The 13,375-nt window shown below is 37.7% G+C and overlaps 1 protein-coding gene across 1 annotated transcript in view; it reads left to right on the top strand.

The window, feature by feature from the left end:
• The window catches only part of LOC109079938 (NACHT, LRR and PYD domains-containing protein 3-like), an 86,229-nt gene that overhangs the window by 8,297 nt on the left and 64,557 nt on the right, over positions 1–13,375 (top strand). Inside the window, 2 exon segments of the mRNA XM_042722394.1 lie at positions 3,723–5,594; positions 6,908–7,081. Of these exon segments, the coding sequence (XP_042578328.1) occupies positions 3,723–5,594; positions 6,908–7,081 (2,046 nt within the window).

Raw genomic sequence — 13,375 nt, 5'->3', positions numbered from 1 at the left:
TCACACCTTTATTTCAACCCCCACAAGCTACACAGAACTACCCCCAACCCCCTCCAGCTGAAGTGAATTCAGTCTGTTTTTTGGCCACGAGGAACAGTGTGTTGTCATGCTACTGTGTTGAAATATGCTACACCTGCACTCAAAGCAGCTCTACTCTTTTTATTAATTATTTTCTCCCAGGCCATATTATTATTTTCACCAGACCATAATAATAACAAATTCACAATTAATAATTAATCACTGGTTTTGCAAAAATCATTGTTATTTGTGAACGTGGGGCGTTTGAAGAAGGATTTAAGACCAAGCGGAATCCTCTGCCAGCTGCTCCCGCTTCACAGCAAGCGCTACTTGCGCTAACTGCACCCACGCAGGTTCACCGTCAGCGTTCTGATTTTACAAAATCAGTTGGAGGCGAATGCAACTTATTGATCATGAGACCAACATTTAGCAAGGCAGGAAAACATTCAGTATGCCTGAAGGAAGACGTATCCCTTTGTAAGTTAATGTTCACACGTGTTTCTGTATAAATGACAAAAAAATCATAATTAGCAAAAATATGCCAAAGTGGACCACTTCTCACGCCTTATGGCATGGTGAACGGCTGCGATTTTTCCAAGAATATGTGCTCGAGGCACCAGTGCGATCAAACAGCTGAAACAGAAAATACTCAATTTTAGGTCACACAGTAAAGGCATAATTCAAAACTGCAAAGTGTTAGCAGTTTGAAAAATCAAGAATAATAGCAGAGTTAATAAGATTTATTTCTAAATGCTGAACCGTTGTCATTTCGCTCTGCATGTGGAACCTGAAGGACTTATTATTACTTATATTTTTTATTATTTATTTTTTCTACCAAATGAAAACATTTAGCTTTTAATCCGTGTATACATATATATATATATGTATATATATATATATACATATAGGCATATATACTTAATGAGTGTTAAATAACAATAGCATGCATAACAGCCTTTGTGTAAAGGTCTTTCTTTTAATTTTTGATGTGTAGACTGTAGCCTAAGACTATCCCACATCTTGAAATTAACTCACTGTAAATTTTCTAATGGTTTTTAAGGATGTTACAATGTTATATTATACTGTTATTGTTGTTTTACTTCAACCTTTCATCTCAGTTTACAAACAAACATTTTATAATTAAAATTTAACTTGCAGTTAACACCGCGGCCCTGTGGGGGCGGTACACGCAGCGATATTACCCATTCTGGGGTGCGTTTCCCAAAACCATAGTTGCTAAACTGTTAGCAACTTACTTGGTTGGCAATGGGAAATTGCATTGCAACCAACAAAGTTGCTGACTTTGTTAATTAACTATGGTTTTGGGAAACGCACCCCTGTTTGTCCACCTATTGTATATCTTGTGATTCCACAATTCTGACTTTATAACTTGCAATTGTGAGTTTCTATCATACAGTTCTGACTTTATAACTCGCAATTGCGAGTTTATATCATGTAGTTCTTAGACAAAAAGCCAAAATTGAATGAAAAAGTTAGAATTGCATACGGATGGACTTGAGCACAACAATGCTTTTAAAAATCACACAGGTTGTGGTGCATTTTAAAATTTGCAAACATACTTTGTTTGAGTGTTTTAAGCATCATAAACATTTTCCTCACAAGAGACAACAAGGCAGATTAATATTTTTCCTTCATTGCGTGAGGGAAACTGCTCAGCATTATTATTATTATTTTTTATCAAGCTTTACCAAAAAGACAATAAGAGTTCTAAAATGTCCTTGTGTCATTTTCATGTATTATCCTCAGTCCCCTCTAAAAATTTAATTCTGGCCTAGGTCGGAACAAGACCAACAAGCACGGCGAATTGAGCGGTAACATGCTTTGATTTGTTCAGCAGATCCAATCAATATCCCTGTTATAGAGTGTCAAATGAACAGTGTTTCATGGGTGTATTTTTCAGAGAGTAAATGTAATACCGAAATAACGTATTTCTCACTTTACAAATGAGAATTGACAATTAGTAATACAAATAACTTCTGTATGTAAATAAGCAAAATTGCCGAGGGAAAGATAAAGGAATGACAAAAACAGTAAAAAAAGAGACAAGCAGACAGCACAACAACTGACGTAAAGCCACAGAGCCTTAAATGAAATCATCTAAGAAAAAAAAACACACACACCAGAGGATCCTTAACCTTAAGCAAAAACAGCATTAACATCTTCACATATTAGTAAGCTTGACTTTATTTCTTCCATACTTGTAGACAAGTTGTTACTGAGAATGAACTGGTTTAAGGTTTAGCTGTAGGTAATTTTGTTGTTTTATAGAAAATATTTGGCTCATTGATAATGAAATAAAGTGGCAAACATAATTTTGTGAACCAATTTAAAATTTGTACATAATGGCATTATTTACTCATTAAAAATGATCTGATCTCAGTTTAACTCACAAATACAGACAAACACAATCTAACTATAATAACACAAACAGCTGTACTTCTCACATTTTTGAATATATTTTGTAATCATTCACAGTGGAGGGTAGAGAAAGCAAGTGAAACTTACTCGAGACCCACAGTACCCCTTGTACATGCCACTGATTTTTAAAAAAGAAGTATGTAAATTAAATTGTAGAGCAAATTCTGTGTGTGTGTGTATATATATTATTACTAACATAAAAATAAAAACATAACTAAATGTATATTGTTGACATATATAGTTGCTACATATAAAAACTATCATACAGATATTTTAACCTGCATGTAAATATATAAATTTTGGGGATTTTATATTTGTTACTATTGTAACAATATTACTATTGTATAAATTTCTGTATGGGGTCCTGTGGAAGACTTTGATTGCATGGTTCACACTAAACTTTTTTGAGAAAAATTAATTTGTCAGTAAACCAGACTTTGTGTGCCTCTATCTAAAGGGCAGGGCACACATTTTCAATCCCATCTTAGCTTTTGGAAAAGTAGTAACACAGATGTCTACACATTGACAGACTGGTGGACTGGAAACAGTAGCTAAACATCTGTTTTACAAATTTTCCAAAGGCGAATTCTAGTAATTTATTATATAATATTATTTCAGTGGCTTCAATGTCATTTTGAAAAGTATAACTGCTTTTGTGTTATCAGTTATGTCAGATTATCAACTTTTGTTATTTCGAGATCACAAGTCAAGTCAAGTCACCGTTATTTGTGTCAAAGCTGCTTTACAGTATAAAAAAAGGGAAATAGTATGTCGAAATAGTGTGCCGTTCTCCTCTGGCCAGAGGAGACCAGCAGTTTAATTCTAGGTTATAACAAAGTCAGATTGTGCAGAGGACTCATCTGGTTCCCCGGTCTTGTCCCGATGGCCGTCTAGATAATGAGGGGTTCTGCCTCTGGGGCTCAATAAAATTAATTTGTGATTACGAGCAAACAAAAAAGAAAAGTAATAAAAAATAAGTGAGCATGTCTGGACATACAATTTCTGGGGTTGTTTAAGCATCCTCTGGTGAGATTTTGGAAGATTCTTTGTGATCTTTTATTTGCAGGAGATTTTTACTAACTGCCATTTAAACAGTAAAGCTGATCTGTCATAGTTTCTGAAAAAAAAAAAAAAAAAAAGTCTGGGTCTGTATTAAGCAGTTTATTGTGTCTCAGCTGGTTTTGAGAATGCCACATGGCTTTACTAGAATATTTAGTAGCTGCCCACTCTCTCATTCATTCTTTGTATTGTTCCTGTTTCTCCAGTGTGGATAGAGATGATCAGACTAAAATCCTGAAGCAGGTTCTTCACCAACCAGTTGATGATGAACTACAGAGAGTCAAAGACCAACATAAAACCAGCATGAAGAACAAGTATGAAAAATTATTTGAGCCAGTCAAACTACAAGATAATCAAACCCTCCTAAACAGGATCTACACACAGCTCTACATCATAGAGGGAGAGAGTGAATGGGTGAATGAAGAACATGAGGTTTTACATGTTGAGAAAACACCCAGAACACAACACTCACAAGACACTCCAATCTACTGTAATGATATATTTAAACCCTCAACGGAACCAGGATGTGAGAAGAAAGACAAAATAAAGGTTGTTCTTACCAAAGGCATTGCTGGAATTGGAAAAACTGTCTCTGTACAGAAGTTCATTTTGGACTGGGCGGAGGGAAAAGCCAATCAAGATGTAGATTTTATGTTTGTGCTTCCATTTCGCGAGCTAAACTTGATTCAAGATAATCAGTACAGTCTTCACAGACTTTTGCTTGACTTTCATCCTAAACTTCATGAACTGAACCCAAGGAATTATGAGGAGTGCAAAGTTGTGTTCATCTTTGATGGTCTGGATGAAAGTAGAATTGCACTGATGTTTTCAGACAATGAGAAAGTTTCTGATGTGACTGAGGCTTCATCAGTGGGTGTGTTTATGTCAAACCTTCTGAAAGGAGAACTGCTTCCCTCTGCTCTCATCTGGATCACCTCCAGACCAGCAGCAGCCAATCAGATCCCTTCCAAATACATCAACCGTGTGACAGAAATTCAGGGATTTGATGAGCCTCAGAAGGAGGAATACTTCAGGAAGAGAATAAGTGATGAGGATCAAGCTAGCAGAGTCATCTCCCATATTAGAAAAGCAAGAAGCCTCCACATCATGTGCCACATACCAGTCTTCTGTTGTATCTCAGCCACTGTTCTTGAAAAAATTGTAAAACAAGATACAGAAATCCCACAAACTCTGACGGAAATGTACATCCACTTCCTGCTCATTCAGACAAGCATGAAGAATCTGAAGTATGAAGAGAGAGATACAGAAAAACTTATGCAGTCCAACAAAGAAGTGATTGTGAAACTTGGAGAACTGGCTTTCGACCAGCTGATGAAGGGTAATGTCATGTTCTATGAGGAGGACTTGAGAGATTGTTGCATAGACATCACTGACGCAGGGTATTCTGGGATTTGCACTGAGATCTTTAAGCAGGAATCTGTGATTAAGCACAGGAAAGTGTACTGCTTCATACATCTGAGCTTTCAGGAGTTTCTAGCTGCTTTCTATGTGTTTTTCTCACATTTGATGAAGAACATGGAGCCATTACAATTGTTTCTCCATGAAGAATGTGAACATTATGAATATAAGCAAGAGAGGTATCAGGGAAATGCTTTGTGTAAGTTACTAACGTCAGCTGCAAGCAAATCTCTTAAGAGTAAAAATGGACACCTGGATCTTTTTCTGCGGTTCCTGCTGGGCATCTCACTGGAGTCCAATCAGAGACTCTTACAGAATCTACTGACATACACGGAGAACAGCTCAGAAGCCATCAAAGAAACCGCACAGTACATTAAAGACACAATCAATTGTTATAATCTCTCAGCTGATAGATCCATCAGTCTGTTCCTCTGTCTACTAGAAGTGAATGACCAGACTTTATGCAAAGAGATTCAGGAGTATGTCAAATCAGACCAACACTCAGAGAAGAAACTCTCTCCTGTTCACTGCTCAGCAATAGCCTACATGCTTCAGATGTCAGAGGAGGTGCTGGATAAGTTTGAGCCTACAAAATACAACACATCATATGAAGGTAGATGGAGACTGATACCAGCTGTGATGAACTGCAGAAAAGCTCTGTGAGTATTGATTCATGTCATCTTACTATTCCGTACTATGAATGGTAATAGGCTCATAATTGAATATAATCTTGAATCAATAAAACAGTTAAAAAATATGGCAGAAAACTTTATTTATAAACTGTTTTGATGAAAATGTGAATGAGATTTTATTGAATTTTGTTGGTTGTATTGTTAGCTGTGTACAGTTTTATAATAGACCTTTCAAACATTTGAAAAACGTGAATTTTTTGAACAGTCATGTACATTTTTCAGTAAAGAATTATATTTAAAAAATGAAATTTTATCAATTTTGTCTCCTTATTATTTTAAATCCAGGCAAAAATGGGCTTCATTAGTTGAACAGTGTATTTACTAAATGTTACGTCCTGTGACATAGTCTTGTGTTTGTACTATGCTGGTGAATGTTTTCTTTCTTTTTTTTATTATCTCCCTTTCTTTCATGCAGCACTCCAAATCGTCCGCAGCTGAGGCTAATTAGGAGGAGCGTGGCTTTTCTGTTGGCAGCCTGTATAAAGCAGCAAAGAGACTGTGATTGAGAGAAATTCCCTCTCCAGCTATCCCAGACACTGTTGTGTGAACTGCTGTTGAAAAGAGAACTTATATTCTGTTGTGAAACCTGTTGTCTGAGTACAACAACCAATTTAGACTGTGTGAGTTTAAAATTTTAAACCGTGTAGGGAGACGGGCGCCAATTTATTTGGATTATTCATCCCCAAATTTTTCTCCTGTTTATTTCTTGCTAGTCAGGGAGAGAGGTAAGACAACTGTCTTTGCTTTTCTTTTCTTTTGTTAGGTAATTTATCTGGGCTTAAACTTTAGGAAGCCCTTGTTTTGTTTGTTATTTTGGCCTGGCCCTCTCCTGACGATCTGGTTATCATTTAAACTTGTTTGTTTATTTGTTTATCTTCGTTTGCCTTATAAATATATTGGTTAAACCATTAATAAAGAAAAACTTGGAACGCATACTTTTTCAGTTTCCTTTTTGTTACAAGGTGTTAATCAAAGGGTGTTGTGTAGCCTTTTGGATATGAAAGGTGAGAAGGATTTAGAGCTGGGATAGATGGAAAGGGAGTTTTCTCACATTTATTTATTTTTGTCACATCATTTGTTACTCCCCCTTTAAACCCCCTAGACCAAAGAAAGGGGAACGTAAAACTAAAGCATCAATGTTTTGGATTTGTTATGGTTTTCAGAGAGACTCTGAATCAGTCATGACCTGTGTCATGATCAGAGACCTTCATATATATCATGCACAGAATGCAGAAAACATTATTTTATTTTGTCCATCTCCATGTCATCCTCTGTTATAGACTTGCTGGATGTTGTCTCTCTAATCAGCACTGTGAAACTGTGTGTTCAGCTCTACAATCATCAAACTCCAATCTGAGAGAGCTGGACATGAGTAACAATGACCTGCTGGATTTAGGAGTAAGGCTGCTCTGTGCTGGACTGAAGAATTCACACTGTCAGCTGAACATACTGAGGTCTGACTTTCACATTTACTCATTCAATAAGTTCAGTTGTGTTAATGAATAGATGTTTCATAACTACAGCTAAGAAACTGGCTTAGACATCTTATATTAAACTATTTTTTTTCTATCAACCACTTTAATGTCAGTTATAGACAGGCCAGTAGTCATTATTAAGTCCAAAGTGTGGCCTTGGGTATGTGTAGGATGATTAACGAATTGCAGCAGATTAAAAGAGTCAATAGTGTTCAAAAAGTCTGTCGTTAGCTGTTTAGAAGGGCAACACACCTGGGGCCTGTACCATGATGGTAGCTGAAAAAATTCAGAGTTACAGAATTAGTTTTGAGTTGACAAAACCAAACCACTCCAATCCGGTTTTGTTGGTACCATGATCAAAGCTGATCATCAGCTTTCTTTGTCAGCTCAGGCTTTGATCCTGAGTTTGTGAAATGCATGCACATGACTGTGTGACATCACTGGTGTACAGCCAATCACATGCCTTGCAACACAGAGCAAGTATGAATCACTTCTCGCAAGAGACCCAGCGAGATTCCAAACTAAAGTTTAAAGGTTTTGCTAAAGATTTAGAGATTTTAGAATATGATGAATTTAAACACATTTACACTGAAAAATAACTGTTTTTATAATAACTGTTAAACTAAAATAGCTTGTGTGTAATGGATTAATAATAATATAAATCATATAATAGTTATAGAAATCATAAAATAAATTGAATTATCATTAAAGCCAGACCATTTTTTTTAAGTACTAGTGACTTTTAATTTGGAGCAAGAGAAGCTAGGGGAGCGATTTTGCATCAGACATGTGCCACTTTGTTCACACCTGATTGGTCCAATTTCAGTTTGAGATCTCTAACCCAGAACATAAACTTCCCTTGAGCATGTTAGCAGTGGAGAGTTACTATGGCAATGAATGCCACTAAAATCCAAGCCAATTTCATGGTACTTAAAACCCAGGATTGGTGCAAACTAACCTGTCTTCAAGGTACAGGCCCCTGGACATTGTCACATGATAAAAGAAACTGATCACGTTTAGTAATCAGATCTTAGATCCCCTGTGAACTCTATGAAAATTATACTATCTTTTATCTTTAAGTCAAGTCAAGTCAAGTCACCTTTACTTATATAGCGCTAAACAAAAAATATTGCATCAAAGCAACTGAACAACATTAATTAGGAAAACAGTGTGTCAATAATGCAAAATGACAGTTAAAGGCAGTTCATTATTGAATTCAGTGATGTCATCATGCAGCTCAGTTCAGCTTAAATCTTATCTGTGCAATAATTTGCAATCAAATCAACAATATCTCTGTAAATGAAGTGTCCCCAACTAAGCAAGCCAGAGGCGACAGCGGCAAGGAACCAAAACTCCATCGGTGACAGAATGGAGAAAAAACCTTGGGAGAAACCAGGCTCAGTCGGGGGGCAAATTCTCTTCTGACCAGATGAAACCAGCAGTTCAATTCCAAGCTGCAGCAAAGTCAGATTGTGCAGAAGAATCATCTGCTTCCTGTGGTCTTGTCCTGGTGGTCATCTGAGACAAGGTCTTTACAGGGGATCTGTCCCTGGGGCTCTAGTTGTCCTGGTCTCCGCTGTCTTTCAAGGCTGTAGAGGTCCTTTCTAGGTGCTGATCCATCATCTGGGCTGGATACGTACTGGATCCGGGTGACTGCAGTGACCCTCTGACTTGGATACAGACTGGATCTGGTGGCTATGGTGACCTCGGAATAAGAGAGAAACAGAATAATATTAGTGTAGATGCCATTTCTCTAATGATGTAGCAAGTTACATCGGGTGTTATGGGAAGTGTTCCCGGTTCTGGTTTAACTAATTAATGCAGCCTAAAAATCCTTTAACGTATTTGGATATTAGAAGCGTATTATTGTGCTATGTGTAAGCCAGGTTAAAGAGACGGGTCTTTAATCTGGATTTAAACTGCAAGAGTGTCTGCCTCCCGAACAATTTTAGGTAGGTTATTCCAGAGTTTGGGCACTAAATAGGAGAAGGATCTGCCGCCCGCAGTTGACTTTGATATTCTAGGTATTATCAAATTGCCAGAGTTTTGAGAACGAAGCGGACGTGGAGGATTATAATGTAACAAGAGCTCGTTCAAATACGGAGGTGCTAAACCATTCAGGGCTTTATAAGTAATAAGCAGGATTTTGAAATCTATACGATCTTTGATAGGGAGCCAGTGCAGTGTTGACAGGACCGGGCTAATATGATCATACTTCCTGGTTCTAGTAAGAACTCTAGCTGCTGCATTTTGGACTAACTGGAGTTTGTTTACTAAGCGTGCAGAACAACCACCCAATAGAGCATTACAATAGTCTAACCTTTAAACGCATGGATTAACATTTCTGCATTTGAGACTGAGAGCATAGGCCGTAATTTAGATATATTTTTGAGATGGAAAAATTTAGTTTTACAAATGCTAGAAACGTGGCTTTCTAAGAAAAGGTTGCTATCAAATAGCACACCTAGGTTCCTAACTGATGACGAAGAATTGACAGAGCAGCCATCAAGTCTTAGACAGCGTTCTAAGTAAATACATGCAGAGTTTTTAGGTCCTATAATTAACACCTCAGTTTTTTTCAGAATTTAGCAGTAAGAAATTACTTGTCATCCAGTTTTTTATATCGACTATGCATTCCGTTAGTTTTTCAAATTGGTATGTTTCGCCGGGCCTCGAAGAAATATAGAGCTGAGTATCATCAGCATAACAGTGAAAGGTAACACCGTGTTTCTTGATGATATTTCCCAAGGGTAACATGTAAAGCGTGAAGAGTAACGGCCCTAGTACTGAGCCTTGAGGTACTCCATACTGCACTTGTGAACGATATGATACCTCTTCATTCACTGCTACGAACTGATGGCGCTCATATAAGTACGATTTAAACCATGCTAATGCACTTCCATTAATACCAGCAAAGTGTTCTAGTCTATGCAAAAGAATAGCGTGGTCAATAGTGTCGAACGCAGCAATAAGATCCAATAGCACTATTAGAGAGATACAACCACGATCAGATGATAAGAGCAGGTCATTTGTAACTCTAAGGAGAGCAGTCTCAGTACTATGATACGGTCTAAATCCTGACTGGAAATCCTCACAGATGCCATTTTTCTCTAAGAAGGAATATAATTATGAGGACACTACCTTTTCTAATATCTTGGACAGAAAAGGGAGATTCGAGATCGGTCTATAATTAACTAGTTCTTTGGGGTCAAGTTGTGTTTTTTTTTGATGAGAGGCTTAATAACAGCCAGTTTGAAGGTTTTGGGGACATATCCTAATAACAATGAGGCTATTAATAATAGTCAGAAGAGGATCTATGACTTCTAGAAGCACCTCTTTTAGGAGCTTAGATGGAATAGGGTCTAACATACATGTTATTGGTTTAGATGATTTAACAAGTTTATACAATTCTTCCTCTCCTATAGTAGAGAATGAGTGGAACTGTTCCTCAGGGGATCTATAGTGCACTGTCTGATGTGATACTGTAGCTGATGGCTGCATAGTTACAATTTTATCTCTAATAGTATCGACTTTATAAGTAAAGTAGTTCATAAAGTCATTACTGCTGTGATGTTGGGAAATGTCAACACTTGTTGATGCTTTATTTTTCATTAATTTAGCCACTGTATTGAATAAATACCTGGGGTTATGTTTGTTTTCTTCTAAAAGAGATGAAAAGTAATCAGATTTAGCAGTTTTTAATGCTTATCTGTAAGATAGGTTACTTTCCTTCCAAGCAATACGAAATACCACTAGTTTTGTTTTCCTCCAGCTGCGCTCCATTTTCCGGGCTGCTCTCTTTAGGGTGCGAGTGTGCTCATTATACCACGGTGTCAGACTGTTTTCCTTAACCTTCCTTAAGCATTAAGAAGCAACTGTATTTAAAATGCAAGAAAAGAGAGAGTCCATAGTTTCTTTTACATCATCAAGTTGTTCTGAGGTTTTGGATATGCTAAGGAATTGGGATACATCAGGAAGATTACTTACAAAGTAAAAGTGATGGTTCTACCATACTTGTAACGAGAAGTAGAATTTACAGTTTTAGCTATATGAAATTTGCACAAAAATAAATAATGATCTGAGATATCATCGCTTGGCTGCATAATTTCAACACCATCAACATAAATTCCATGTGACAGTATTAAATCTAGAGTATGATTTCAACAATGAGTAGGTCCTGAGACGTGCTGTCTAACCCCAATAGAGTTCAGAATGTCTATAAATGCTGATCCCAATGCATCTTTTTCATTATCAACATGGATATTAAAATCACCACCAATTAAACTTTATCTGCAGCCAGCACTAACTCGGATGTAAAATCAGCAAACTCTTTAATAAAGTCTGTATGGTGCCCTGGTGGCCCAAACACAACAACAAACATCACAGGGGATTTATCATTAACATTTGTTTCTCTGGATAATGTTATATTAAGCACCAATACTTCAAACGAGTTATACTTGAAGCCTGCCCTCTGAGAAATCCTGAAAACATTTTTATAAATTGAAGCAACACCTCCCCCTTTACCTTTTGGACGTGGCTCATGTTTATAACAGTAATCTTGGGGTGTAGACTCATTTAAAATAATGTAATCATCAGGTTTTAGCCAGGTTTCTGTCAAACAGAGTGCATCTAGATTATGATCAGTGATCATATTATTTACAAAAAGTGCTTTCGTAGAAATGGACCTGATATTCAATAAGCCAAGCTTTATCATTTGTTTATCCATATTGCATCTGTTTTTTATTTGTTGAACCTCAATTAAATTGTTGCTCTTAAATTGGTTTGGACGTTTTTTGTATTTTCTAGCCCGGGGAACAGACACAGTCTCTATAGTGTGATATCTAGGTGAAAGAGTCTCTGTGTGCTGAGAATTAACTAACTTCTGTGATGTGAGGTGGCTAGCAGACGGTCGGTTTAGCCAGTCTGTCTGCTTCCTGACCTGGGCCCCAGTTAGTCAAGTACAAACTCTAAGACTATGTGCCATATTTCTAGAGAGAAGAGCGGCACCACCCCAGGAGGCATGAAGACCATCTCTTTTCAACAGCTACCAACAGCTGTGAGCAGCTACCGTCGGATCATCAGGATGGAATGAGAGATAGAGTTGAGTGTCATCAGCATAGCAATGGTATGAAAAGCCATGTTTCTGAATGACAGAACCTAATGATGCCATGTAGACAGAGAAGAGAAGTGGTCCAAGAGCTGAGCCTCGAGGAACCCCAGTAGTTAGATTTTGCGACTTAGACACCTCACCTCTCCAAGATACCTTGAAGGACCTATCTGAGAGGTAAGACTCAAACCACTGGAGTGCAGTTCCTGAGATGCCCTTGGCCAATAGGGTTGACAGGAGGATCTGGTGGTTAACAATGTCAAAAGCAGCGGACAGATCAAGCAAGATAAGTATTGAAGATTTGGATTCCACTCTTGCCAGTCTTAGGGCTTCAACAACTGAGAGCAAGGCAGTCTCAGTTGAATGTCCACTTCCGAAGCCAGATTGGTTGCTGTCAAGGAGGTTGTTCTGTGTGAGAAAGGCAGAGACTTGGTTGAACGCAGCTCGTTCAAGTGTTGCATTGCAATGAAAGGAAGAAGGGAAACTGGTCTGTAGTTCTCTAAAAGAGATGGGTTGAGGGTGGGTTTCTTAAGTAGTGGAGTTATACGAGCCTGTCTAAATGATGAGGGAAAACACCAGTGTGGAGGGATATGTTAATGATGTGAGTGAGTGCAGGTACAACTGCAGGAGAAATGGCTTGAAGGAGATGAGATGGAATAGGATCAAGCGGACAAGTAGTAGGATGATTAGAATGGATGAGTTTGGAGACTTCTGTCTTAGAGAGTGAAGAGAAGGATGTGAATAAGTGTATGTTTGCTGGTGAGATGTGCTTGATGGATAGTGATGTGGAAAATTGTGCACTGATGTTTTTAATTTTATTAATGAAAAACGTGGCAAAGTCGTCAGCTATTAGAGATGAAGCAGGAGGGGGAGGAGGAGGACAAAGGAGCGAGGAAAATGTTTTAAAAAGCATGCGAGAGTTAGACTAATTGTTAATTTTGTTATGGTAGTATGTTCTTTTAGCAGTGGAGACATTAGCAGAGAAGGAAGAGAGGAGTGATTGATATATATTAAGGTCATTAATACACATTAAGGTCAGTAGTATTTTTGGATTTGTGCCATACCCTTTCAGCAGCTCTAAGCTTAGAACGATATTCGCTTAGAACATCAGATAACCAAGGGGCTGAAGGGGTGGTACAGGCTGGCCTGGAAGACAAGTGGCAAAT

Source organism: Cyprinus carpio, chromosome B4, assembly GCF_018340385.1.
Source record: "Cyprinus carpio isolate SPL01 chromosome B4, ASM1834038v1, whole genome shotgun sequence".
NCBI classification, from domain to species: domain Eukaryota; kingdom Metazoa; phylum Chordata; class Actinopteri; order Cypriniformes; family Cyprinidae; genus Cyprinus; species Cyprinus carpio.
This window is presented reverse-complemented; position numbering and strand designations above follow the sequence as displayed.